The sequence below is a fragment of the Spermophilus citellus genome, assembly GCF_964194105.1.
Source record: "Spermophilus citellus genome assembly, chromosome: 3".
Lineage (NCBI taxonomy): Eukaryota > Metazoa > Chordata > Mammalia > Rodentia > Sciuridae > Spermophilus > Spermophilus citellus.
In genome coordinates, this window is record NC_138184.1 from 3,223,039 (window position 1) to 3,248,833 (window position 25,795).

At 67.2% G+C, this 25,795-nt stretch overlaps 1 protein-coding gene across 1 annotated transcript in view; it reads left to right on the plus strand.

The window, feature by feature from the left end:
- KDM4B (lysine demethylase 4B) overlaps nt 1-23,056 on the plus strand; it is a 114,067-nt gene extending 91,011 nt beyond the window's left edge. The window contains 14 exon segments of the mRNA XM_081283512.1: nt 2,124-2,225; nt 2,514-2,716; nt 8,394-8,803; nt 8,997-9,117; nt 11,118-11,296; nt 12,342-12,564; nt 13,701-13,777; nt 13,952-14,007; nt 14,288-14,396; nt 17,675-17,865; nt 17,867-18,104; nt 18,417-18,536; nt 20,717-20,809; nt 21,386-23,056. Of these exon segments, the coding sequence (XP_081139638.1) occupies nt 2,124-2,225; nt 2,514-2,716; nt 8,394-8,803; nt 8,997-9,117; nt 11,118-11,296; nt 12,342-12,564; nt 13,701-13,777; nt 13,952-14,007; nt 14,288-14,396; nt 17,675-17,865; nt 17,867-18,104; nt 18,417-18,536; nt 20,717-20,809; nt 21,386-21,565 (2,302 nt within the window). The 3' untranslated portion in view covers nt 21,566-23,056.
- The last annotated feature ends 2,739 nt before the right edge of the window (nt 23,057-25,795 follow it).

Below are 25,795 nucleotides of genomic sequence, written 5' to 3' on the forward strand. Positions count from 1 at the left end.
ACAGGCAGCTCTGGGCAGGAGGGAGGAGGCCAGGAGGTGAGGGTCCCACCGAGGGTCCCGCGGAGGGCAGGGCGCTGCCCTTCCGCCATCCGGCAGTCTTCAGAACGCGCTCAGCCCCGAGCGTGGTGCAGGCCCTGGCTCAAGAGGGCCACCAGCTGCCTCTAGCCTGCCTGGGGAAGCCTGGGCCCGCCAGGGTCGGGACAGGGACGTGGGGGACGCGGGCGCAGCAAGACGCAGAGCCCTCCTCCACCTGGAGCAGGTGGAAAGGGAGCTGGAGGCAGGCCCGCCTGGGCGCCGCCCTGCTGGGGGTTCAGGAAGGGCCAGAAGGGCCCAGCCCCACTTCACATCGCTGCCTGGGGGCTGCTGGCAGGGGCAAGGGGGTGGCGCCGCGCAGTCATGGAACAGCCCACAAAGACAGGGCCTCCACATCAGAGGAGGACCCCCTCCCAGAGAGCCGCTGGCTGTCCCTCCCCTCAGGGGGCTCTGTGGGGTCAGTGGACCCACGCACCTGGGGCAGGAGAGCACGGTGCCGGGGACACTTGGCACTCAGAGAAGGGGTCCCCAGCCCCTGGAGCAGTGTGGTAGGGTCTTAGGAGGCCCACGGGGCCTCATGTCTGCGCCCTGTCCGGGAAGGTGAGGGGCCCTGAGGGGGAACGGCCACTGGAGGAGAGGCGGGACAGAGCAGCGGAGGGGCCACAGGCACCAGTGCCCCGCCCATACGGGGGCCATTCCAGGGCATCCGGCTGTTTCCTGGTCGCTCCCAGGTGGAGGCCGCACCTGCTACAGTGGGCAGTTGGTGTTCCCTGGGTGTGGGGCCTGGGGGCCAGCAGGGGAGCTGCCCAGGGCCGTCCTGGGCCGAGCTCTGGGAGGCCGCCTGTGGCTCGAGGGCCTAAGGGGCCCTAGGTCCTCCATGGAGGGGAGAGACCTCCAGGGTGGGGACGGGGACTGCCCTGGAGGCCGGTGCAAGGAGCCCAGGGCGGGTGAGGAGGGAGGAGGCCGCCTGTGAGTGCTGCCTGGGTCGCAGGGGACCTCACCTGAAGCCCAGCCCTGCAGCTGGACGCAGTCGGACCCCAGGACAAGCCCCAGACTGCATCCCTGAGCCGCGTCCCCAGCCCCAGGCTGCCTGGAGGTGGTGCTGCCCTCCCTGCTGGAGAGGCCTGTCCTCGCTCCTCCCTGTCGGTGTCCCTGCTTCCTCCCCACCTGCCTGTGCTCCCCGTGGCACCCCGCGTGCCCCACGTGTGTGACGCCCCCCGTGACGCTTCTCCCTGTGTCCCATCTGGAATGCTCCACCTGCTTCTGCTGCTGGTCATCTCGTGGGGTTCATGCTGCGAACATCGGGTGGCCTCTCTGGGCTCAGGGACAAGCAAGAACAGGCCTGGGGCTGGCAGGGGGCAGTGGTTCTGATTAGGAAGAGGAGGGTCAGCAGGGGTCAGTGACCTAGGGACGGGGACTGCTGGCAAGGGGGCCAGCTGTCTTAGACAGGACCTTAGGATGGCCGTGGCCCTGTCCAGCTGCAAGTGGGGTTTCAGCCAGTGACTCTCAACTGTGGGGAGGGGCAGGCAGGAAGTCCAGTGGGGCCCAGGGAAGCCACATGGCCACATACGGAGCCCTGGGGGACAGGGCTGCAGGTGTCTCCACCTGCTAGAGAGTACTAGTGACCCCCCAGGCCGTGGCTTCTGCCCCAGCTCCTGGTGAGGGGACAGTTTGGGAAGCCACGCCCCTCATCAGTCTAAGGCAGCTCTGTCCCCAGCCTGGAAAGGCCTCAGCCTCTAACAGGCAGGCCTCCTCCCCTGCCACTGCACCTGTCCTCCTGTTGACCCCGCTCCCCCTGGGACAGCCTGCTGGCCTCAGCTTGAGCTCCTCGCCAGGGACATCCCCATGTGCCCCAGGTCCGTGGCGTGTCCCTTTGCCAGGGCTGGGCATGGGGCTGGGCTTTCCTTCTGGCCGGGCCCTGGCTGGGAAGGAGCCTTGCATGGGCGAGCTGGGAGACCCTGTGTGTCCGTGGGACTGTAGAGAGGGGACCCAGAGAGTGGGGGGCATGCTGAAGGTGAGGCCCCCAGCAGAGCATCCTGGGGAGCCCCGCAGAAGCACTAGAGAAAAACGCCCTGAAATTTACCTTCTAGACAAATTAGTGTGAAGGAGAGCAGACCCTGGAGAAAGACTGAGGAGGAGAGGAGGCCGAGTCTAGAGAGGAGGAAAGAGCAGACCAGGAAGCCAGGGCCGGCGTAAGTGCACCCCTGTCCCCGGCCGTCCCCGCGTCTCACGCGGCCGCTGTCTCCATGCGTCTGCACCCTGTGTCTCCCGCCCCACGCACTCGCTCCGCCCATTCCATCGTCCCTCCGGGTGTTGGGCAGCATCCCACCTCCAGCCGCCAGCCGCCAGCCGCCAGCCGCCCTCCCTCCTCAGCCCAGCAGGCCAGGCCTTCCTGCCTCCCGCCGCTGGCCACCGCCCAGGCGGGTGGGCGGCCTTCTGCCTGTGTCCGCCCCTCCTGCCTGACGCACCTCCTTCTCCAGGTCGCACCGGAAGCGGACTCAGCCCAAGAAGCCCAAGGCTGAAGACCCCAAATCTCCAGAGGAGGGAGCCGCCGCGGCAGCCCTTCTGGAGGAGGCTGGAGGCTGTGTGAAGGAGGAGGCCGCACAGGAGGCCGACCCGGAGGAGGAGGAAGAAGAGCTGCAGCCGCCCCAGGGCCTTCTGCAGGATGCCGAGGGCACCGAAGGTTAGTGTAGCCCGTCACCCTGGCATTGGGGCAGGCCACCCAGCCCCGCCCCCTGTGTCCTGGAAGGAGCTGGCACTCCCTCTGCCAGGCACCTGATCCCAGGGGCCCGGCCCACGGCGTCTTACTGGGCACATTTTATGAACATGCCCTTCCCCAGGAGACAGGTGGCTGTGGAATCTCCATCCACGAGCATTTTAAAGGCCCCTTCTAATGTGCGGCTCGCCCTCCCGCCCAGTCGCTGGGTTCCTGCTCCCAGCTCACGCCTGTGTTGGCGCCTGTGCACGTGGCGCGTGCCCCTGGGAAGGAAGGGGAGGGCAGCCCTCCCTCCCTGACCCTCCCTGTGCACAGGTCCCGGCGGGGCTGCTTGTCGGCGGGCCCCAGGGCAGAGGGTGGCATGGGCACAGTGGTCCTGGCATTGCTCCCTGGGGCAGCGGGACAGGAGGGTCAGCCGCCCGGGGCAAGACCAGCAAGGGAAAGGACACGTGTGCAGCAGCAGAGGGTCCCAGGGGGCGTCCACCTGAGCGAGGAAGCCATGGGACTACAGACTCGCCGGGCAGCGACCCCAGTCCAGCAGAAGCTGCTGGCCAGCCCCGCAGCCCGGGGGCGAGTCTCGGCCATGAGCCGTGCAAAGGGGGCGTGGCTTAGAGAGAGGCCACTTGTAACAGCCGAAAGCAGCGGCCTGGAGGACGTCCACCAGTCGTGAAGGCTTCGCGGAGAAGGCGACTGGGAGAGTGGAGTGCTGGACAGTCAGGCAGAGTGGCAGCCCACGAGGACGCCTGATGTGCCAGCCGCTCCCCAGGCAGCTGGGCCTCTGCGGCCCCAGCCAGGCCCTCCAGGCCTGCAGCGGCCACGTCCTGCCTGCAGCGGCCACGTCCTGCCTGCAGCGGCCACGTCCTGCCTGCAGCGGCCACGTCCTGCCTGCAGCGGCCACGTCCTGCCTGCGGGCCTGTGGTGTAGACACCGGTGGGTGAGGCCAAGAGCAGAGCTGCAGAGGCCGCAGCCCTCCAGACATGGGGACTGGCCATCAGCTGGCCTCGCAGGACCTGAGAAGGGCGCACAAATCGAGGGTCCAGGAGTGGGGTCCCTGGAGCAGGGGCTCCTGGAGGGTGAGCAGGAGGCTCGTCCCTCCCACTGCCCATCCTGTGGCCAGGTCAAGCTCCCTGTGGCCACTGTGCCCAACAATCGCAAGCCTGGGGCCTAAAACCATGCTTGTTGACCCTCTCACAGTCCCAGGTCCCAGTCTGACATGGACCTCCATGGGCGAGACCCAGGTGCAGCAGCTGGCCCTCCTGAGGCCCCAGGGACAGTCTGCGTCCCCCTCCTCAGCTCCAGAGCCCTCAGCGCAGTGTCTTCCAGGCCCTCTGACGCTGGCCCTCCTGCCTCCTCCCATGAGGACTCTTAGTGACCCTGGGTGACCCCAGTTCAGCACCCTTCACTGATCCTGTCTGAGGGCCCGTTCAACCACGTGAAGTGCCTGTCAGTTCCAGGTCAGGATGTGGCCTCATGAAGGGCCATTGTCTGCCACTGGCTCAGCCTTGTGTCGGGAAGACAGACCGGAGGTGGAAGATGAATCTTCGGGACTTTAGGCTAATTTTTTGTTACAAAGCACAAACCAACAAGATCAAGATCGACTGCACGGGGGCTGGGCTGGGCTGGGCTGGGCGGCAGAGCTCCCTCGCCCTCCGAGCCCGGGCTCCGTCCTCAGCACCACGTCTAAGCAGATGGACAGTCAGGCTGTCAGCAGAACAAAGATCGACAGCGTCAAACACTCCACGAGCAAGACCTGAAGCTGAGAGAGGAGTCCCGAGGAGGCTTGTGACAAGGACCAGGCCAGGAAGGGAGGCCGAGGCGGACAGGCCTGCTGGCCACACCCACGGCCCAGAGGGGAGAGGCCGGCAGCTTGCTTTGGTGGAGACGCAGGGCCTGCGACCACCACTGCCAACCAGGGAGCAGCCACCACCTGGGAGCGCTGAGGACCGTCACAGCTGGAGGACCCTGGACGCAGCAGCAGAGGAGGCCCCTGGCCGGGAAAGGACAAGGCTGAGAAAGGAGGGACAGCTTTCCATGCTCTGTGGTGACCCTCGTGTGTGGCGACTCACGTGGCCTAGGGGACCTGGAGTCTGGGTCCACTGGTCTCAAATTTGGAAGGTGCCACCACCGCACCTGGGTGACCTGAGTCTTCCCCCAGCAGACCCCCGCCGTGAGGGGCTGATCCCGCGCCGTGCCCAAGTGCGCCGGCTGGGGTGAAGGAGGTCATGGGTCTGCAGGCTGGATGTCCAGCTTCCGGCGTGGGCAGAGGCTTCCTTGCCCAGCCCTGCCCACACCGTGTCCTCCTGGGCGCCCTCCCTGGCCCCACGAGGTTGCCCTTTGCCAAGGCTCTGCCGTGCAGAACCGCCCAGGGCCCGCCCCGGCCTCTGCAGCAGCCCCAGCTCACGCTCTCAGCCCAGGGTTGGGCCGGACGGAGGCTGCTGGGCATGTGCCCGTGGGGAAGGGGGGGCCCGGCCGTTCCCCGAGGCACCCCCTGGGCACCCCCTGGGCCCTGCTCGAGGCACACTCCGTTGGGTCAGGAGCCGTGGTGAGCTGTCGGGGTGGGCTCCGTGGGGCCGGTGTCACCTCAGCTCCAGCTGCTTCCCGCAGGCGGCCCCGCGGGGTGAGCGTGAGGTTGAGCGGGGACTTGGGGCTCTGGCAAGGGACAGGGAGAGATGGCTGCAGCGGGCATGTGCTTCTCCCTGCGTGGCTGGCCAGGGGCTGCAGGGCCCTGGTGGGCGTGGGCCAGCTTGTGGTGGAGCCCCTTATGAGCGGCGCCTGGCCTCAGGCGAGGGGTCCACTGAGGGAAGGACAGTCAGTGGAGGAGAGCAGGGGTCAGGCCCAGGCCCACCCGCCCCGTCCCCCCATCTGGGAGGACGTTCCAGCCTGTGGGGACCCAGTGGGTGTGGCGTGTGGGGTGGGATGGCCCCGTGGGGTGACGTGAAGTGCTGGCAGCTGGAGGGAGGGCACTCGGGAGTCGGGAAGGCGCTGGTCCACCCCTCTCCACAGACTGGGGCCTGGCTGGCCTCAGGCTGGACGAGGGCCTTTGCTGGCCGGTGTACCTCGGTGCCCCCTGCTGTCACCAGGGGAATGCGTCCCTTCACAAGTAGAGTCTCGGTCACGAATCTGCCTGAGCCCACTGCTCAGGCCACATTGCCGCAGCCCTTGCCCAGAGACATCCTGGCCTCCTCGCCAGTGTCCCCACTCCAAGCACACGGCTGTCCAGATGGGAGGGAGCCCCTGGCTGGGGTGGACGTGCATTGCAGTCCAGCTGCATGGCCAGACCTGGGGGCACCTGGCCCGGCTGCTCTGCCCCTGTCGGGGACCGTGGAACTTCAGGCCTGAGGGCTCCGTGAGGTGGTGGCAGTGCTGTGGCTGGGGGGGCTACCGAGAGGAGTGAGCTTGGGATGGGCAGGGCTGTTGGCCCTCATGCCAGGAGCTGCGCCAACTCCCTACCCAGGGCTGGCGCCCGCCTGGTCCTCAGCCCTGTGCCCCCTAGAGCCCCCTTCCTGAGGGGAGGCTTGGGGAGGTGGGGGCTCCCACAGGACGCGGCCCTCCTGCTGGCAGCACCACGTGCCGTGGGGGGAGCGCAGAGTCCTGTGGAGCACCCCCAGCCCCACTGCTCAGGATCCCCTCGGGGTGTTTGCTCTGAGCCCCGGCTTGGAGCCTGTCACTCCTGAGGTGGGCGGGGCAGAGCCTGCAGGTACAGGCCCTGGGCTGGCTGCCTGTGTCCCTGCCCACTCCCACTGCCCTAGGTCCTGGAAGAGCACCTGCCTGCAGGGACCGGTGGAGGCCGGGGGAGGCCTCTGCCAGGGCCCTGCCTTGCTGGACAGCAGCGACTCGGCTACAGCTGCTCGGCCCTCTGGCTGCCCCGGCCGCGCCCCAGGTGACCTCGCCTCTGGCCGGCAGAGCAAGGCTGCCCAGGAGACCCCGGCCACACCCTGCCTCCCCACTGTGGAGCGTGTTTGAGGGTGGCCCCACGCTGGGGATTGCCAGGCCAGACTGGCCACTGCGCAGGGTGGGCGAGGCGGCCGCCAGGAGGGCCTGTGCAGGTCTGCCTGCCTCGGGGCAGGCACGGAGCTCATTTCCTGGGAAAGGCCATGGCTTCTGCCCTCTGCAGCACTGCCTTGGGCCTGCCTGGGCCTGGGACCCTGGGCCTAGCCCTGGACGCTGTTGGAAGCCCAAACCCAAAAGGCTGAGACCCATGGAGGGGCCTCCTGGCCATGTCCTTCCTCCTCCCAGAAAGGTTGATGGGGCCTCTGCCCGTCCACCCTTAGAGGCCTCTCTGTCCTGGGGAGGGGCTCTCTGGATCCTTCAGCCCCTTGGGCAGGTGTGGTGCTGGCCAGGGTCCCATGTGTCCTTGCTGCCTGGTCCCTCCTGGAGGCCAGAGGCACTAAGCCAGAGCCCCGCTGCGGTGTGCGGTGGCCTGAGAGGGGCTCTGCTCCTTCCCCCACTTCCTCCTTTGGGTGCTGAGTCCCTGAGGGCCAGGTGCACAGGCCACATTCTGGAACCCCCTGTGTCCTAAGGCCATGCCCTGCCCTGCAAACCCCTCAGGCCAAGTCCTGTGCTGCCCCAGAGGCCGGTGAAGTAGGATGGCCAGCGGGGCTTCAGGGCTGCCCCTGTGCCCTGCCGCGGAGGCTGGTGTGGGGGCAGTGGGACTTGTGTCCCCAATCTCCACGTGGGGCCGGCGAGCCCCGGGTGGCAGCATGGAGGGTTGTAGGCTGGTCTCCTGGAGGGCAGGGTCTGGGCTGCCCACTCCACACCCTAAGCCAGAGCCCTGGGGCGTCACCTGCGAGAGCACCCTGTGGTCGCAGTGGTGAAGGTCCAGCACAGGGGCCCAGAGCAGTGCAAATATGGCATCTCTCAGTTTTGGAGGTCAGGGCAGACCCAGGGCCGCAGGCTGGCCTCTGGAGGCCCCGGGAAGAGTCCACAGCCTCCTCCTCCAGCTCCTGAGACCCCAGGGAGTATCCTTGTCCCCCTCCTTCAGCTCCAGGGCCAACAGCGCTGTGTGCTCAGGCCCTCTGACTCTGGCCCTGCTGCCTCCTCTCAGGAGGACCCTGTGTGACCTCAGCTCAGGGCCCTTCACTTCGTCCCATATACAGAGTCCCTTTTGTCACAGTTCTGAGGATCAGGGTGTGGCCATCTTTGAGGGCCTCAACTCTGCTACCCACACCCCCATCTCACTGCCTGCTTGTTCTGGCACCGGGTAAAATGCCACTGAACACCACCTCCCCGGACCCCTCCCACCCCCTGCAGCAGGCTCCCCAGTGCCGGGGGCTTCCAGGCAGGGCTGTCCCAGACCCCTGGCCACCTGTCGCTCTGCCCTGCTCCAGCATTACTTAGTCCCCAGGCAGCAGCCCAGGCCGCAGGGGTGCGTCTTGCCCCCACCCCCACCCGTGCTGGGCCCTCATCCAGAAGCACTTGAAGGTCGCCAGCCTGGTCCTCCATGACTTCGGGGTCGGAGCCGCTTTGAGGCCAGTTTTCCAATCCCAGCAGTGACCCCTGCTGACTTGGCTCTGCCCACTGGGCCAGAGGAGACCTTGCACCCCAGCAGCCCCTGCTTGGCCAGGGTGTTCCTGCAGAGCCCCAGGCAGAGCAGGCGGGGCCCTGGGCCTGGTGGCCCCAGGCGAGCGCTCTCCTCTCCCCACAGAGGATGGGCGGGGCAAGCTGCGGCCAGGCAAGGCCAAGAGCGACCGGAAGAAGAAGAGCCACGGCCCCCTCTCGCCCCAGCTGCCGCCCCAGCTGCCACCACCCCCCGCAGCCCCACTCCCCGCCGAGGACGCCCTGCGGCTGCCGCCCTCGCTGGAGCCCCCGGTGTTGCTCCCAGACTCTGTGGCCTCGGAGGAGAGCCCACCGCCCGCACCCCTCAACATGTTGCTCCCCGAGGTGCCCAGCGAGGAGCACGAGGCCCGGCCGCGGCCCATCATCCCCATGCTCTATGTGGTGCCCCGGGCCAGCACGGCCGGGCCTGACAAGGACCTCGCGCCCGGCCCGCAGGCTGCCCCCATGGAGCTGACGGGCCCCGAGGAGGACACCAGGGGCCACGCCGGGGCGGTGCAGGTAGGTGTCGGACGGGGTCCTCGCTGGGCCTGCTCATGCTGCTCGGCACCTGAGGCTCTTCCACGGGCACGTGGCAGGTGGCAGGCGGGAATCTGGAACAGAGTCACGTCCATCGTCCCTTGCTGGCGCCCAGCTGCAGCCTGTTCCGGGGCCAGGGAGCCATGCCTCATGGGGACGGTGTGTTCTGCTTCAGGTACCAGCGTCCTTTCCCAAATTAAAGATGGAGATCAAGAAGAGCCGGCGCCACCCCCTGGGCAGACCACCCACCCGGTCCCCGCTGTCTGTGGTCAAGCAGGAGGCCTCAAGTGACGAGGGTGAGCCGGGGCCCCTCCCGGGTGGCCCTTGCCCTGGGCTGGAGCCCCCAGTGTAGCCAGGGCCCCAGGCCATCTGCCCCCTGGAGCTGCACTCCTCCCTGGTCCCCCTCACTGGCAGGTCACCTGGGAAGCAGCGCCCCTACCTGGCCTTCTCTGCCCACACCATCACCCGCTGTGACCAGGCTGTCTGGCGCCTGGCCTCTCTGGCACACTGCCACCCGCGGGCCCCAGGGGAGCCCACAGCCCCAGTGCTCCACCTGTGGCTCCTACACTGTTCCAGGCCTGCGCACAGGTCCTTGCTTCCCACCCTGGGTGCCTGGCCTTGCTGGACCCAGGGCAGAAGCACCCGTGGCTAGTGCAGGGCAGGCCCAGACCTGGGCCCCTCAGTGTCGTCACTTGTGCAAGGGGACTCCTGGCCCCTGAGGGGTCCCATCAGGAAGATGAGGGGGTGCTGCCTGTGAATCACATGGCCTGGTGCCAGGCGCTCAGTGGCTGTGCCAGGTGGCAGGCTGCGGTGACTGCTGTGGCCTCGCTGCCTCCAGCCCTGGTGGCACCCTCCAACTGTGCTGATGCTGCTTTTCCAGCAGCTCCTGCCCCAGGCCCGGGCTGCGTCCACCAGCGCCCACGCACTGAGCACTCGGCCCTGCCCGGCCCCCAGCCCAGCCTCCCAGCCCAGCCTCCCGCAGCCTCGGGATCTGTTAAGATGCTGCACGTGGTGCAGTGTGGGTGTGGGCAGTGCCCTGGCCCTCCTCGCAGATGAGGTTTTGGATGTGGTCGCGGAGCGCCTGGGCAGCGGGAGCTCTCAGCTGTGGCCAGTGGGCGTCCCCTTCTCATCTCCCTGCCTCGACCCTGTCCGTCCAGAGAAACAGCCGGGATAGAGGTCTGTCCTCGAGTGACAGAGGGGAGCCAGCAGAGGGAGACCTCCTGGCCAGCCGTCATCGGGCTGGCCACAGGCTGCCGCAGCCCGCCACCACCCAGGGACTGAGCCAGTGTCCTGCCTCCCCTCAGGCTTTGGCTAAGATGCATGTGGAGTCAAAATCGCGAGTCACCTGGGTCTGATCTGAAGCTCAGGAGGGTTTGGTGGCAGGAGCCTGCCGCTTCCTCTCACCCTGGCTCCTTAGGCCCCTTGGGGCCTTCCCTGCCCCATGCTGGCGGGACCACTGCCTGGGGCCAGGAGAGCAGTCTCAGCCTGAGGTCCTTTGCCCTGCCCCAGGGGTCTGGGCCTATGTGTCAGGGGCCTGGGATGGCATCCCCCCTGGGTAAGCGCAGACTGGCACGCAGCTGACCAAGCCGGAACTCCAGGAGGCCCACTGGGCTGCAGGCTGGGCCTCGAAGGAGCACCCTGCTTCTTGGGGACAGCACTCCACGACCACGGGAGAATCAGGAAAGACCGTGGGCAACCAGATGGTCACGGGACCATGTGCTCCAGCTGAGGACAGGCAGCAGGCTGCGGGGCAAGGGGACTGCAGCCTCTTGAGAAGCATGTCCCCTGGAGTCTGAGTTGCCCGTGACCTGCCTTCACCTGAGTCACAGTCCCAGCCTGCCTCTCTGTGGACACGAGCCTGCTGGCCACATGGCCTGAGCGCAGAGAAATGGGCGGGGGCTGGAGCGATGGCAGGAGGCCCAGCCTCTCCCAGGCACCGTCTCCCACCAGACAGGCCTGGGAGGGCCTAGGTGGCAGGGCAGGGAAGGGCACCGAGTCTTTGTGGGTCCTTGGCTGGGTGAGGTCACCATTCTTGAGGACCCTGGGCCTTAAGCACTGGGGAAACTCTGAGGAACAAGTCAAATGTGTCCCCACCTTGTTACGGGACACAGGCCAGGAAGTGCCAGGTCAGTGGTGGCGAGTGATGGGCCTGGGACCCCTGCTGGGGCAGCTGGGCCTGCAGAAGTGTCCCGTCACATGGGGCGGGCCACCCTCCCTGAGGTGGTGTGAGAGCAGGTGGGTCCCTGGTCAGCGTCGGGCACTCAGTTCTGCCCCCTGCTCCCCTGCTGTGTGCTAGAATCCCTGCCTTTCTCCGGGGAGGAGGACATGAGTGACCCCGAGGCCTTGAGGTCCCTGCTGTCCCTGCAGTGGAAGAACAAGGCAGCCAGCTTCCAGGCTGAGCGCAAGTTCAATGCCGCAGCCGCCCTGACTGAGCCCTACTGCGCCATCTGCACCCTCTTCTACCCCTACAGCCAGGTGAGCCGCGTGCCGGGGCCCAGGGCCAGCCTCTCCCCTACCGCTGCCATGACTGGCCTAGGGGGATCCCACGTCCACAGCAGCTCCTCCCAAGAGCCAGTGGGATTAGCTGGCCGCAGGCCTCCCTGTCACCCCAGAGAGGGCACTAGCCCCTTCCCCCACCCCAGGGGCAGCGGGTGGAAGGGGCACGGAGGCGTGTAGGGACCAGCAGGCAGGCGTTGGCAGGGGCTGAGGGTGGTATGTGTGGCAGCCAGAGCCAGAAGTGGGCTGGAGCCTGTCTGGCAGGGGGCCACCCCCTCGAGGAGCCCTAGCCCAGTGCCGTTTCCCCGGTGCATCTGCCTCATGCCTTAGGCCCAGCTCCTCCCGGCCCCTGCCAAGGGTCTCGCCGAGTCGCAGGCTGGCCTCAGACTTGGGGGCCTTCTGCCTCGGCCTCCTGAGCAGCTGGGACGGCAGGTGTGCACCGTGCCTGCCTCGCCTGCCGATCCCCTTTGCTCTGCCCCCCTGGGTCTGCACACCCCTGACCCGGGATGGTGCACCCCTCTCCCAGGCCTTGCCACGCTGCCCTGGGAGGGTCTGAGCCTAGGGCTGTGCTTAGGCGTGGGGCCTGGAGGGGCAGCAGGCCAGGGGCACGTGTCCCTCCAAGGTGGCCTGTCTGTGACCAGGTCTTGCCCCCTGAGCTCCTGACACCTGCACTCTGGCCGTTGAGACACACAAGTTGTCATTTCTAGAAGTCTCCAAACATGTTCTCTCCCCAGTTCTCTGTGGCCAGAGGCTGCTGGGAGTCAAAGTGCCAGGAATCCCCTTGCTGAGCTGAGCAGCGGGAACAATCTAGTTACGTCCCCCTCCGCAGGCCACCACCCTGGGGCTGCACTGGCCAGCGTGGTGCTGAGCCTGGGTGTGACCCTGAGCAGGCCAGACAGGCTGCAGCCGTGTTTGGGACCCTCCGGGACCCTCAGCAGGGCCTGGTGAGAGGCAGGTGGGTGGAGGTGGGGTGGCCACGCCTGGCCGGTGTCCTGAGCAAGGTCTCTGCTCGCCCTTCCTGTAGTCCCTGCAGACGGAGAGGGAGGCCCCGCCAGCCTCTGGTGGGGAGGGCCCCTCTGCCTCGCCACCTTCCAAAAGCGGCCAGAAGACTCGGCCTCTGATCCCAGAGATGTGCTTCACCTCCAGTGGGGGGAACACTGAGCCGCTGCCCGCCAGCTCCTGTGTGGACGACGAGGGGACCAGCCCGCTGATCGCCTGTGCCAAGTGCTGCCTGCAGGTCCATGCCAGTGAGTGCCCCGCCAGGTGCAGCGGGTGGGGGGGTCTGTGGCAGGGCAGGCCTCCCCTGCTGCAGTCCTGCGGTTCCAGCTTGCCCGCCCTTCCCGTCTCGGGCCGGGGGTGCTGGAGGCCCGCTGTCTGGTGTGGGGCAGGGCCGCCCGGACGCTGGCTAGCTGCTGGCTAAGGGGGAGCGACCAGCAGACCTGGGACCAGAAGGGCCCCGTCTCTCCAGGCCAGCTAGGGAGGGGTGACCCCATGGCCCGCAGTGCCCAGGAGGTGAGGTATGGCCCAGGTGTCTGCTGGCCTGGCCTGGTCTCGTGTCTGCGAGAGAGACGAGCCAGGGGACCCTGTTCCTTCCAGTCTCTCCCTGCTGGGTGGCCTTGGGCAGTGTCCTTGCACTTCATCTGGCCATAGGGCTGCTGGCCAGTTCCTGTGAGTCCTCTGCAATGAGGTGCCATGAGGCACCCGTGACCCCTGTGGGGAGGTGATGCCCACCCAGCCGGGCTGACCTGTCGGCACTGTGCCACCTGCCCTGCTCAGAGGCATGCCCAGGCACAGCAGTAAGATGGGTACGTCCCTTCCTCGGGGGCAGGGGCAGCGGTGGCTCTAAGATGGCAGAGCGTTGAGCACCTTCAGTTCCTGTGCTTGCTGGGCAGGTCTGCTGTGAGCCCTCCCTGTGGTGCTTCTGCTGGGCTGCGAGCTCTGTGGGGGCTGGCCCCGGGGAGCCTGCTGCAGGGTTTCAGAGAGCCCCCTCCCCATGGCTACACAGAGCCCCGAGGCAGGCAGTGCCTACCCTTGCTCTGGGCCTGACTCAGCCCCCCCCACGCCCCTGCCATCCTCTCCCCTTTTCCAAACCCAGGGCCACATTGCAAAGTGGGTGGTGTCCGCCTGCCTCCCACTGTGCTGGCATAAGTCCGCGCCTCCAGGTGCTGGGGTTGGCCAGGACAGGAGGGCAGCCAGGGCGGGGCCCCACGTCACATCCCCACCAGCTCTGCAGCCGCCCACTCATGTGCAGTGGCCTGGGCTCGGGCTGAGGGGGGTCAGAGCCATTGCCTGAGTGCCACCCCTGGCTCTGAGACCCTGGCCCCACATGCAGCTCTAGTGGCAGGTCATCTCCCTGGTCTCAGCTGCCTCTGCTGCCTTCCAGGTTGCTATGGCGTCCGCCCCGAGCTGGTCAAGGACGGCTGGACGTGCTCCCGGTGCACAGCGCATGCCTGGACTGCGGTAACTCTGTGCCCCGCCCTCTCCAGGGGTTGGCCTTGGGGCCTGTGGCCTGGCCTCCTCCCTCTGTGCTGAGCGTGGAAACCGACAACCTCCTGCCTGTCCCTTTGGTGGCCTCTGGGTGGATAAGGACAGGGTGGGAGGTGGCCTCACCCTGGCCTCACTGTCTGCCCACAGGAGTGCTGCCTGTGTAACCTCCGGGGGGGAGCACTGCAGACCACCACCGACAGCAGGTGGGTGCCCCCAGCCTCCTGTCCCCAGCGCTGAGCGCCAGCCGTCACCTCCCAGCTCCCTGTGCTGGATAGGGTGACTCCGGGAGAGGGTGAACAGTGCCCCTTCGAGGTCCCTTATTCCCAACCAAGCTGACAGCCACTTCCAGGGTGGAGCCTGTCTCCCTGGCCCTGCCCTCCCCTCCCACTCACTGTTGGCCCCTGCCCAGTCTGGCCCAGCAACCCCTATGACAGTCCCTGACCGTCAGGTGCGACCCGGTGACCCCTGACCCTGCTCTCCCAGGTGGATCCACGTCATCTGTGCCATCGCCGTCCCTGAGGTGCGGTTCTTGAATGTGGCCGAGCGCCAGCCTGTCGACGTGGGGGGCATTCCCGAGCAGCGGTGGAAGCTGGTAGGTGCCCCGCCCAGGCCTGCCTACCAGCCCTCAGGGCCACCTGGGTCCACGGACACTGCCCAGTGCAAGAGCCAGCAGGCTAGGGCCTGGTGACAGGCCCAGCCCAGTCCCCGCCCCCACGAGGCCCGCTCAGGCCCCTGTGCAGAGAGCCCCAGCCCCCCAGCCCCGCTGGCCTTGCTGCTCCTGTGCTTTCTGCACTGTCACCACCGCCGTGACGTCCCGCGGGCCTCCCCACCTGCCCCCAGTGCTCCCCTGCTCTGGGGTCGCCCAGGTTAGGGCCCTCGCCACAGAGGAGCCGGGCGGCCTGTGTCCTGGGACCTGCTGCTGCCTCAGGTCGGGTGTCGCCGAGGTGGGTCTGAGCCTGCTGGTCATTTCCTCTCGTGGCTGAGCGTCCTGCTTCCGTCCGTGGCGTTGTTGCTGGCGCCCAGGCTCCCCGTCTGGCAGTTGGCTGCGAGATGCTGAGGCGCCTTTCTAGGGTTACCTTCGGTGGCTGCGGGACGTCCACACAGTCTGGACCCCGTCCCCAGGAGCGTGTCCCCCTCAGTGGTGGTGGCTGTTCTGCAGGCTGGGCCTCAGCTCTGCTTGGCGCCTCCCTGCTGGGGAGGGGTCCTGTCCTCCCCGGTTCCCTTGCTCTGCCGGTGTCTGTTGGAGAAATGGCTGTCGGGGCCTCTGCTCTCCGCGGGCTGGCTGTGTCCTCCTGCCCGTGCTGACACCAGTCACCCCGGGGGAAGCGGGAGGAGCAGGCGGTGGGCAGGGGTCGGGACCTGGGCAGATTGCTGGGCCTCCCTGGGCCTGCGCCCTTCCCGCAGCAGGGGCAGCGCATAGCAGGGCCATCCCCCTTCAGGGCACCCTCCCTGCAGCCCCTGGAGCCCTGTTCAGCTCAGGGTCCTGCGCCTGGTTCACATGGCAGCAGTGGCCTCTGTCTGCAGTTAAGGAATCCGGGCCTGGAGCAGGTGACCACCCACCACCAGCCTCCGCCCTGAGAGGCGTCTGGCACCCCCGCCCTGCTCCTCCCTGCTTCCCCACCGCGTGCTCCTGTGCCCTGACCTGGGAGCGCGGCCACAGCGCCTGAGGAGCAGTCTCGGCACTGCCCGCACTTGGGCTGCTGCAGCCTCACGCCACAGGGGCGGAGGGCACACGCAGCTCCCCCGGCCTGTGCACGGCTGTCTAGGGGCTACCCCTCTGCCAGGGACATGGACAGCGACCTGGCTGTTGGTTGTGTCTGGGACAGTTCTAGATGTTGACACCCCAGGCTGCTGAGTGGTATGGCGGGCAGTGGGCCTGCTAGAGAGTCCTGGGGGGACAGGACTGACCCTTACCACAGATCCTGGGCTCTCTGAGCAGCTGGCATCAGGAGCCCACAGGCCCTGGGGCCAGGACCACATACCCAGAGCCCCACAGGTGCAGGGCCACCTGGGCAGGCTGAGTAGGTGACAGCAGGGGCAGGTTTAGAAGTCTGTGGCTGCCAGCCCTACTGGGCACCGACGGGCGATGGGGAGGCCTGTGGCTGCAGGTGGCTCCTCTTCAGTGGCGCTGAGTCGGGCACAGACGCGGGTAAAAGCTTCATCATTCAGGTGGAGCGGTGGTGCGGGCACGGTACAGTGATAAACCCTCCCTGGCGGACGCTTTATGAATCATCTGACATTTCCAGCAGGCAGCCTCTTCGTCGCGAGCACTTGTGACGAAGAATTAAAAACCCTCTCCCCCGGGGCTGCGTGTGCTGCTTCACGGGGCCTCGCAGGGAAGGCCGTGAGCGCCTGCTGCCCAGTGCCCCCTGCAGGCCTCTGGCGGCCACACCGCAGAGCCCGCACCTTGGTGCCCACTCTGGGCGTCCTTCCGGGGCCTGGGTCATGGAAGCATGAGCTCATCTGCCTTGCCAGGCCAGGATGGACCCAGAAGCTTCCTGGAGGAACCAGAGGCTCGAGGAGGAGTTGGCTCTGGGGCCGCTGGTGTGGGACAAGTGGGGGAGCCAGCTCCCCTGCTCTCCACGGCCGGCTGCACATTTGCCAAAGCAGGGTGTCACAGCTAGGCGCCCCAGGACCTCGGGGAGCAGCCTGGGCAGTCATGGGTCTCTGCAGACACCAGGGTGGGTCCTCTGGGGCGGAGGCTGTGCCCTGCTCCAGCTCTGCCTTGGCTCCTCCAGGAGGCCCCGCACCAGAGGGTTAGGGCCAGGCCGGTGCAGGGTTAGGGCCAGGCCGGTGCTGGGTTAGGGCCAGGCCGGTGCAGGGTTAGGGCCAGGCCGGTGCAGGGTTAGGGCCAGGCTGGTGCTGGGCTGGCCCTACTGGCGGGGCGGCAGGTATCAGCAGCTTCACAATGAGAGCTCATCGCCATGACCCGCAGTCGATGGGCACTGCTGCAGGCCCTCTGCCCCGGGGCTCATCTGGCCTTTGGACGTGGTTTACAGAGCGATAAAGGCCTGCTTATTAAACGCTCATGGTGACAGCGTGGGGTGGCCCGTCCTGGGTGAGGCAGCTACCCAGGGCTTGGCCTCCGATGCTTCTTCAGGGCAAGGACAGGCCAGATGCCTGCAGTAGTGACCCTACAAGGTCCTTTATCACAAAGGAGGCTGCCCTGCAGCTTCTGTTAGGGACGAGGCTCCCTTCTGTTTTCTAGACTTGGTGCTGGGGACTCTACCCTGAGCCGGACCTCGCCCTGGTTCACTTCTTAAAGTGACGATCCACTGGCGTTCAGTGGAGTATCTTTAGATTGTGCGACCATCACTGCTAGGTCCAGAGCATTCCATCGTCCCTAAGGGAAGCCCTGTCACCCCATCCCCTCCCATAGCCCATGGCAACCTCAAATCCACCTCCTGTCCTGGACTCGCCTGTCCTGGACTCGCCATGGGTGGCCTGTGTGGTGCCTTCCTCGCTTCCTGCGTGTTCTCCAGGGTCCCCGGGCTCACCCATGACGCGGCTCCTCTTGGCTGAGGAGCGCTACGGTGGGCTCCTGCCTATGGGCAGTGCCTTCTGCACAGGCCTGGTGGAGGGGGCGGCCACACCCCTGTGCTCCCTGCAGCTCACAGGGCTGCAGGCCGAGGCGGGGTGCCCTGGAGGGCTCTGACTGGGCAGCTGAAGAAGCCCTCCCCAACAGGGCAGGGCCTCCCCAGGATGTCACCACCAAACTTGGGTGAGGGTGGCTGTGCTGGGGAGGGTTCCGCTTCTAACCTGGGCCTCAGGGTCATTCCTAGGTAATGTCCTGGGGCCTGGCAGAGGGGGCTCCCCCCTGGGAAGCAGGAGATCCCAGCTAGAGCCTCATTTTCTACCTGTGACCCCCAGAAATGTGTGTACTGCCGGAAGAGGATGAAGAAGGTGTCGGGGGCCTGCATCCAGTGCTCCTACGAGCACTGCTCCACGTCCTTCCACGTGACCTGTGCCCACGCCGCCGGGGTCCTCATGGAGCCGGACGACTGGCCCTATGTGGTGTCCATCACTTGCCTCAAGCACAAGTCTGGGGGACACGCTGTAAGGGCCCTCCCTGTCCTGCCCCGGCCCACCGCTCTTCATCCCCTCCCCACTGACAGCCCGCCCCCCGCCCTCCCAGGTCCAGCTCCTGAGGGCCGTGTCCTTAGGCCAGGTGGTCATCACCAAGAACCGCAACGGGCTCTACTACCGCTGCCGCGTCATCGGCAGCACCACGCAGACCTTCTACGAAGTGAACTTCGATGACGGCTCCTACAGCGACAACCTGTACCCCGAGAGCATCACTGTGAGCCCGGGGGGCCGGGAGGGTGAAGGCACAGCCCGGCGGGTGGAGACCCCCGGTCAGGGAGCCCCTCCAGCCCTCAGCCTCGCAGGGAAAGCTCCGTTTCCACCCAAAATGCAGAAAGCACTTGCCCACATGAGCCCGGGGGAGGGCGCACTCCAGCTGGGCACCCACCTGGGGTCCGCTGTCCCTGCAGTCACCCCCACCCCCACCCCACACCCCGCCCCCTTTTGGGCCAAGGGACAGAGGAACCTGAAGCCACACACAGAGCTGAGTGCACAGAGGGGCCTCACTGGACTTTTGCTCTGTCTGCAGAGTAGAGACTGCTTGCGGCTGGGGCCCCCTCCCGAGGGCGAGTTGGTGGAGCTCCGGTGGACGGACGGCAACCTCTACAAGGCCAAGTTCATCTCCTCCATTACCAGTCACATCTATCAGGTGAGCAGGACTCCTGTGGCCCTGCAAAGCTTCAGGCCCTTCCCCAGCAGCGTGCCAGGCTTGCTGGTGCCCCCCTCCAGCCGCCTGACAGAAGCGCAGGGCTGGTCGGTCTTGTTTTTCTTTTAAGTTGTCGATGGACCTTTGTGCACTTACAGGAGGGGCTAAGAGGCGCACCAGTGCCTTGCACGCTAGGCTCCACCACGGAGCCCCGCCCCCAGCCCCCCTGTCTGGTGGTCGCTCTGCGCTGGGCCCCCTGGGCTTGCGGAAGGCAGAGTCACCCGCAGCTCCCCTCTGCCCTTGGCCTGCCTCCCCGGGGCTGGGGGCTCCGGATGATGACGGAAGGAAACTCTTTAAAAAAAGTGTGATTTTAGGACGAGCCCCCTGTCCTGCAGCACCGATGTCTGCTGCTGGGCTCCTGGGTCTGCTTTTCCCTGCCCAGCCCCCCCACGGGGCGCTGCGTCAGTGCTGCCCTGGGGTCATGTGGGTCAGCCAGCCGCAGGCAGGGCTTCCTGACCCCCCTTGTCTCTCAGCCAGACTCTCGCTGGCCTTTGAGTTTGGGCCTCTAAGAGGGTGGTTAAAAAGAGAGTGGCAGCCTGTCATCACAGCTACTAGGGCAACTTAGTGAGACCCTGTCACCAAGAAAAAATTAAAAATCTGGGGGTGCAGCTTGGTGCAGCCCCTGGGTCCGTCCCCAGTACAAAAAATAGAAAAATGGAGGAAGAAGGTGCAGCCCCCACAGATGGCCCCGAGATGTCACTGCATTTGGAACTAGAACTAGAGTCCCAGTGTGCCCAAGGGCCTGGGACCTGTGGCTCGCCCTGGCCCTGGCCCTGTTCAGGTCTGGCCCCGCCAGGCACCACACTCAGCCTCACTGGGTTTTCCTTTCTGGCCTCTTGCAGCGACATGGCCACACCCCGTGCCTGGGGCTCAAAGCAGGTGCTTTCCAGCCACAGGGGCACAGTGGCCCCTCCTAGGCCTGCACCAGCCACCAGAGGCCCGGGAGAGTCCCAGCCCAGATCTGCAAAGCCGCCTCGGGTCTGCCAGCCGCCCGCTGGGCATCCCGATTGGCTTGAGTAGACCCAGGGCCAGTGGGGTTGGGTCAACCTGAGCCCGTCCATGCCAATGCAGGCAGAGGAATCTCAACAGTGCCCAGCCCCCTACCTGGTGGCTCTTTCTGGCTGCGGGAAGTCAAGCCTGGCCACGCCTGTGGGTGCCGGAGAGGGGAGTCCAGCCCATGCCTGTGGGTGCTGGAGAGGGGAGTCCAGCGTGGGGCTGGGCCTCGCATCCTGCCTGGAGTGGGGCCTGACAGGGTCAGGACCAGCCCTGGGCCTCCTCACCAGGAGCAGGCAGTGTCCTGCACAGGGCCTGGGGCATGCCACTCACACTTCCTGCAGCTCTGGGCACTGTGCTGGGGTGGACATTCCATGCAGAGCCTGTCCAGCAAGGAGCAGGGGCGCCCAAGGTTCCCACAGCCACCCTCACCTCACCTCCAGGGCGCCGCGCTCCAGCTCTTGGTGACGTGGGCTGAGGTTGGGATCTGGGCCCAGGCTCTTCTTGGGAGTGTCTGCAGACTGCCACAGGCTGCTGGTCCCCACACGAGGAGGGGACCTCTGGACTCGCGCCTTTCTGGGTGGCTCTGCAGGGGACTACCTGACTCGTGCGCACTGCTCCACGTGTGAGTGGGACGCGAGCCCCGCAGGGCTCCCCTGGGGAAGAGCAGGCTGGCACAGCTCAGGGGGCACCGGCCTGGTCTGCAGGGCAGCTGGGCTGGCGCCGCAGGAGAGGGCGAGGAGCACACAGCAGGCACTGTCCCCAACACTGCTGCCCAAACCCCAGCCCTTGGTGAGTGGGGCTGAGTTTGGGGTCCTGCAGACTCCAGGGGGTCTTCTGCAGCCCAGCCCACAGCCAAGTCCGCAGGGAGCCAATCTTTGCCATCTGTCACCCTCTGTGGAGCCTGAGGTGAGGGGGACACAGCCTGGGTCCCCCCCACGGAGCCTGCGCCAGCCCCTGCTGCCCTCAGCTGCTGCTGCTGCCCCTCCAGCAGGACCCGGAGGACAGCCCTGGGCCACTCCCTGCGGCTCCGGCAGGCATGGTGGGCGGGGCTCTGCCTTGGCTGGCCTCCTGTGGCCTCAGGGTGGCTGGCTGCTGGGGTCAGCGCCCTGAGGCCTGTGTGACCCCAGGTGGAGTTTGAGGACGGCTCCCAGCTGACCGTGAAGCGCGCGGACCTCTTCACCCTGGAGGAGGAGCTCCCCAAGAGGGTGCGCTCGCGGCTGGTGAGTGGCGGGCCAGGCGAGGTGTCATCCTGGGGCGGAGGTGACCCTTGGCCCCCCTGGCTGTTCCCCAGCAGGAGGGCAGCTGGGTCCGGGCTCCGGGGCACAAGCCTGTTGAGGGGAAGGGGGCGTCGCTGGCCGCCCTTACTGCCAGGGCTGGGCAGGGGTCGGGCTGTGAGGCCGCAGCCCGCGGGTGCCGTCCCCGGGGCCTGGGAGCAGAGCCTGAGCGCCCGCTTGGCAGCTTCAGGAAATGCTGTCCAGAGCTGGCTCCTCCTGAGCAGGGCACTTGTCCCGCAGGTGACAGGGACAGCAGCTGGCACTCACCGGCTTGCTGGGGTCTTCTCTCTTTTCTAGCACAAAGGCCCAGGGGCCCAGGGGAGGTGGGGTGTGGGGTGGCCCTCCCTCCGCACAACTGGACAGAACTGCCCGGCAGGTGGACTGTCAGGGCCACTGGCTGGGGGTGGGGGTGGGGCTGCTCACTCGAGGTCCAGGGTTCCTGCAGGTGGCCACTGGCTGAGGAGGGCGGCCCCCAGGCCAGGCCCTGCGCACGCTCACCGTGGTGCGCTCTGGCCTCCGCAGTCACTCAGCACCGGGGCGCCGCAGGGACCTGCCTTCTCGGCCGAGGAGGTGAAGGCCGCCAAACGCCCGCGGGTGGGCACCCCGCTCACCGCCACCGAGGACCCCGGGCGCAGCCCAGACTACCTGGCCTTCGTGGAGAGCCTGCTGCAGGCGCGGGGCCGGCCCGGGGCCCCCTTCTAGGACAGCGGCTGCCGAACCACCCTCAGCCCAGCGAGGCGGACACGGTGGGCCTGGGCGTCTGCTTGCTGTGGATTCCTGTCCTCGCCTCCCAGGCCGAGAGGCCACCTCCGCGCCACAGGTGCCCCTCCAGGGCGACAGGAGCGAGCAGGACGCCAATGTGGCCTGGACTCAGGGAGCAGGGCCAGCGGCTGGGGAGGCCGTGGCTGGCGCCGCCCACGGGACGCCTGGGGTTCAGCCCCGTTCTCCAAGGTGCTACGCACTGCTGCTGAGCAGCCGAAGCGACTGTACAGAGCCGCCACGGTCCCCGCGACACCTGGTAAAGGGCCAGAGAGGGACGGCCGCAGGCCACGCCTCTCAGGTCTGTGGCCCCACCCATAGGACGGAGGAGACAGACACGTTCTTTTCCGCAAAACCGACCGCGCTGAGAGCCAGAAGCCACCTTGGCCCCGTTGTTTCTGTTTGTGTTGTTTTGAGATGTCACCTGCGCAGGAGGGAGGGCACCCGGAAGGGCAGGACGCAGTGACAGCCGGGACCCACTGGCTGGGGCTCCGACGGGTGGCCAGGCCTCCCACTCTGCACCTGGAGCCGCAGGCCCAGGCCCGTCCTTCTGCGCAGACCTCTGGGACCCACGTCCTCTCCAGGAGGGTTGCTGCCCGGCAAGGAGCGGTGTCGGAGCGCCCCCAGGCTGGCCGTCCCCAGGCCGGCGTGAGGGTCCCTTCCCGTGAGCATGGCTGGGCTGCCCGCTCCTCGGCAAGCGTGGCTGCCCCGGGTTTGGCAGCGAGGCCCCTAGTGGACGTGGGGGTGCAGGGCAAGTCCAGCGCTGCAGGGGCCAGCCCGACTGTCTGCCTGCCCTGTGTGTAGAGGACCCCCGGGACCCTCCTCTCCCACTGTCCCATGTCCTCGGACAGGGACCTGTGGGTCTGTGTGTCCAAGGAAGAGCAGGTGCGTCCTGCCTTGGCTCGCAGAGAGACCGTGGGGAGCCGCCGGGTGGGCTGAGGAGCTGCCCGGCCTGACCTGTGTCCACCCCGCACCCCCCGGCCTTCTCCATCCTGGCCGTCCCCTGTCTCCAGGGAGGGGCTGAGGGCTGGTCGGCTTGTATAAAGAAGAGTTTTCCGAGTGTCCTGTGTGGCCAGGCAGAGGGAGTGTGAGGGAGGTGGCCGCCAGGCCTGGGTGGCCCGGGCGACCCAAGGCGGCAGGGCGTGGGGTGGCCCAGGGGCACCCTCTGCATGCAGCAGCCGCCCATGTCCCCATGTCCCTGTGTCCCCGTGTGGGTCAAGATGCTATTTATATTGTATGGAGTGGGCGGGGCCAGGGCCTGGGGACAGCTCCGGCCTCCCTGGGGGACTGCAGGGACTGCGGTGGCCCCGAGCTGCAGGCAGGTCGCACAGCTCCTGCGCACGCGGGACCCAGGGCCCCGCCGAGATGTCGGACGCGCTGTATTTTCGCCTAACTTCCTGCTCTAGGTCCACATGGATTAAAGGCTCACTCCAACGCCCGCCGTCCGCGTCTTCCTTTCTGGCTGGGGGTCACCTGGAGGGTGCCCGCAGGGTGGGCTGCAGTGTCCCTAACAGACTGTCCCTGCCCCGCCACAGGGAGGCTGCGTGGCTGGGGGGCCAGAGCAGCGCGTCCTCTCAGAGACCAGCGGCCTCCCCACAGGACCCAGAGGCCCCTTCCAGCCTGGGGCCACTGTGGTGGGTGGGTGTCTCGGAGACAGGGCTCTCAGCCCTGGCCAGGCATGGACCCCACCACTCTCTGACTCGGTCCCCTCTGGCACCCGTCCACGTGGTGTGACAGAGGCTGGGGCCGTGGGGGCCCTGCCCTCCCAGAGCCAGGCTGCCCCTGTGCTGCCCTCCCACGCGCTCTGCCTGTGGCGGCTGCTCCCTGGGTGGTGTCCCACCCGCTGCAGAACACTGCCCGTCCCAGAGCGAGGGAGCAGGAGGGACAGGCTCCCCGATGACACTGTCCCGGGGAGGCCGCCCCTCAGGGGCCACACCCTCCTGGTGTCTCCAGGGCCCCAGCTGTGGCCAGGTGCTCTCCACCCATCTGTCCATCCATCTGTCCGCTGGAGGCGGCCCCGCCCTCAGGCCTGGGAGGGTCAGTGTCCTGCCCTGGCAGCTGTCCCTGCAAGCTTGGCCTCCCCTGTCGGCCGCTGCTGTACCGGGCAGGGAAGGACAGCGGACTCGGCCCCCGCTGCGACTTGCGCCCCTCACCCTGCACGGTGCTGAGTCTTGAGGTCCCCTGTCCCTCCGCGTCCTGGCCGTCCTGCCTGAAGGTGTCCTTCCCACCCACCCCAGGCTGCTCTGGGGACCTGGAGTCACAGCCCCTAAACCAGGAGGCAGACAATGTCCCAAAGGCGCCCGCTTTCGCCTGGGGACGCGCCTCAGGGCCGGCGGGGGCAGGGCTCCCTGAGCACTTAGCCTGTGGGTGGAGAAGAGTCACCTCTGCCACCGCAGCCTGAGGGTGACAGGGAGGGGTGGGGAAGAGTGGGCACAGCTGCCGCTGTGGGACGCACCTGCCAGGGCCCAGTCCCACCTGGGAACCCAGTCCCACCGCTGGCCACCCCCACCCCGGCTCCGGAGGCCACACTTCTGAGACCCAGGCTCCAAGGGGCCCTCCTGCCTCTCCTTGGCCGTGGCCACGCCATCCAGCGGTCACCGCCTTGCCACTCTGAGCGTCCCACATACGGGCAGTGGTCACTGGGTCAGGTCCACCCAGGTAACCCCGCTTGGCCTCATCTCAGAGACCTCTGTCCAGTGACATTACCCTGCAGACGTGGACGGGGCTTTGGGGGCCACCAGTGAAGTCACTGGTGGACCTGGTGGCCCTGTGCCCTGTCTGGTCCCCAGCTGCCCCTCTACTGAGTCCCAGCAGGGTAAAGGTGGGACCCATGTGCAGCTGGGCCAGCCTCTTGAGGTGGGACGCGGTGGGGGAGCCATCGGGAGGACCTGCAGGTCACCCGTGGGTGGCTCAGGCTGGGGTTGGCATGGGTGCCTCACAGCTCCAAGCCACAACCCCGCAGCGGTGGCCGAGCAGTGGCCCTGAGCGGTGGCCCTAGGTACCCACAGAGCCCTCGCCTAGGGGACAGGACAGACACCACATCCATGCCACCAGGCGCTCTGGACACGGGAGGAGGCGTGCAGCGACAGAGCGCCATCAGAGCTGCAGGACTCCCGCGCTCATGCTTCCTGGGCAGAGCACCGTCGTCCACCACGACTCAGAGCTGGGCACCACCTGGCGCCCGTCACCAGCTGGATGGACAGAGGGCAGTGCAGCCGTGAGTCGGAGGCCAGTGCTCCCTGGCGGGGAGGGGCGAGACAGCGCTGGTCACCGGCTGATACCGCTGGCCACGCGGCGCCAGAGCCCTGCAGGAGCAGAGCGGGGAGGCTGCAGGGCCAGGCACCGTGGGGTCACCTCCAGGGAACCTGTCACACGACCCTGTCACCTGCTCCCAATAGGGGGAGGAGAAAGAAGAGGCATGGAGGGGACACCAGGGGCTGAGAGGACAGGGACGGCCTTCAGGAGGGTGGGGGGTGGGCGTGTCTGACTCTCACCCAAGAGGAACCCGGCGCTGAGCCGGCCCCAGCCCCTTCACACGTCTTATTTACAGACTGGGCCTCCCGCCTTGTGAGGGCCTCCTGGGTTGCCCAGGCTGGCCTCAACCTGGCAATCCTCCTACCTCAGCCTCCCAAGCCAGTGGGATGACAGGCGTGGCCACTGCGCCCGGCTGGATCATGGTCCCATTTCACGTGTCCCCAAAGATAACTCATTGAAATCCACCCAGAGGTGCTCGCGTCACCCTGGGAAGCAAGCAGGAAACGGGACCCCCGAACTACCCACAGCGCAGACCACCCGGGGAGCCGGGATCAGGCCAGGCGCTGTCCATACCTGGGGGGTGGGAGGCCAGACTCAGGGCTCTGGACAGGTCAGACCACAGCGAGGACAGAGGACTTGGGTCAGAGCCTCTGCCGCTCGGAGGCCCTCACGGGTCGGCCGTCTGCGCGCTCCAGGTGGACTCGGCGGAGTCCCACAGGCGAGGCTGGGCGTGGCCAGGAGGGTCTCTGCCAGAGGAAGAAGCGTGTCAGGCTCCGGGTCCCTCTGGGCCAGCTGTGGGCACGTGGGCCCTGTGGGTCACCTGGGCTGCCAAGCTGTCACAGGCAGTCGCGACTGTCCCCAAGGCTGGAGGTGCAGGGTGCGTCCTCAGGAGGGTGTGTGGGAAGTAGGACACCTGCG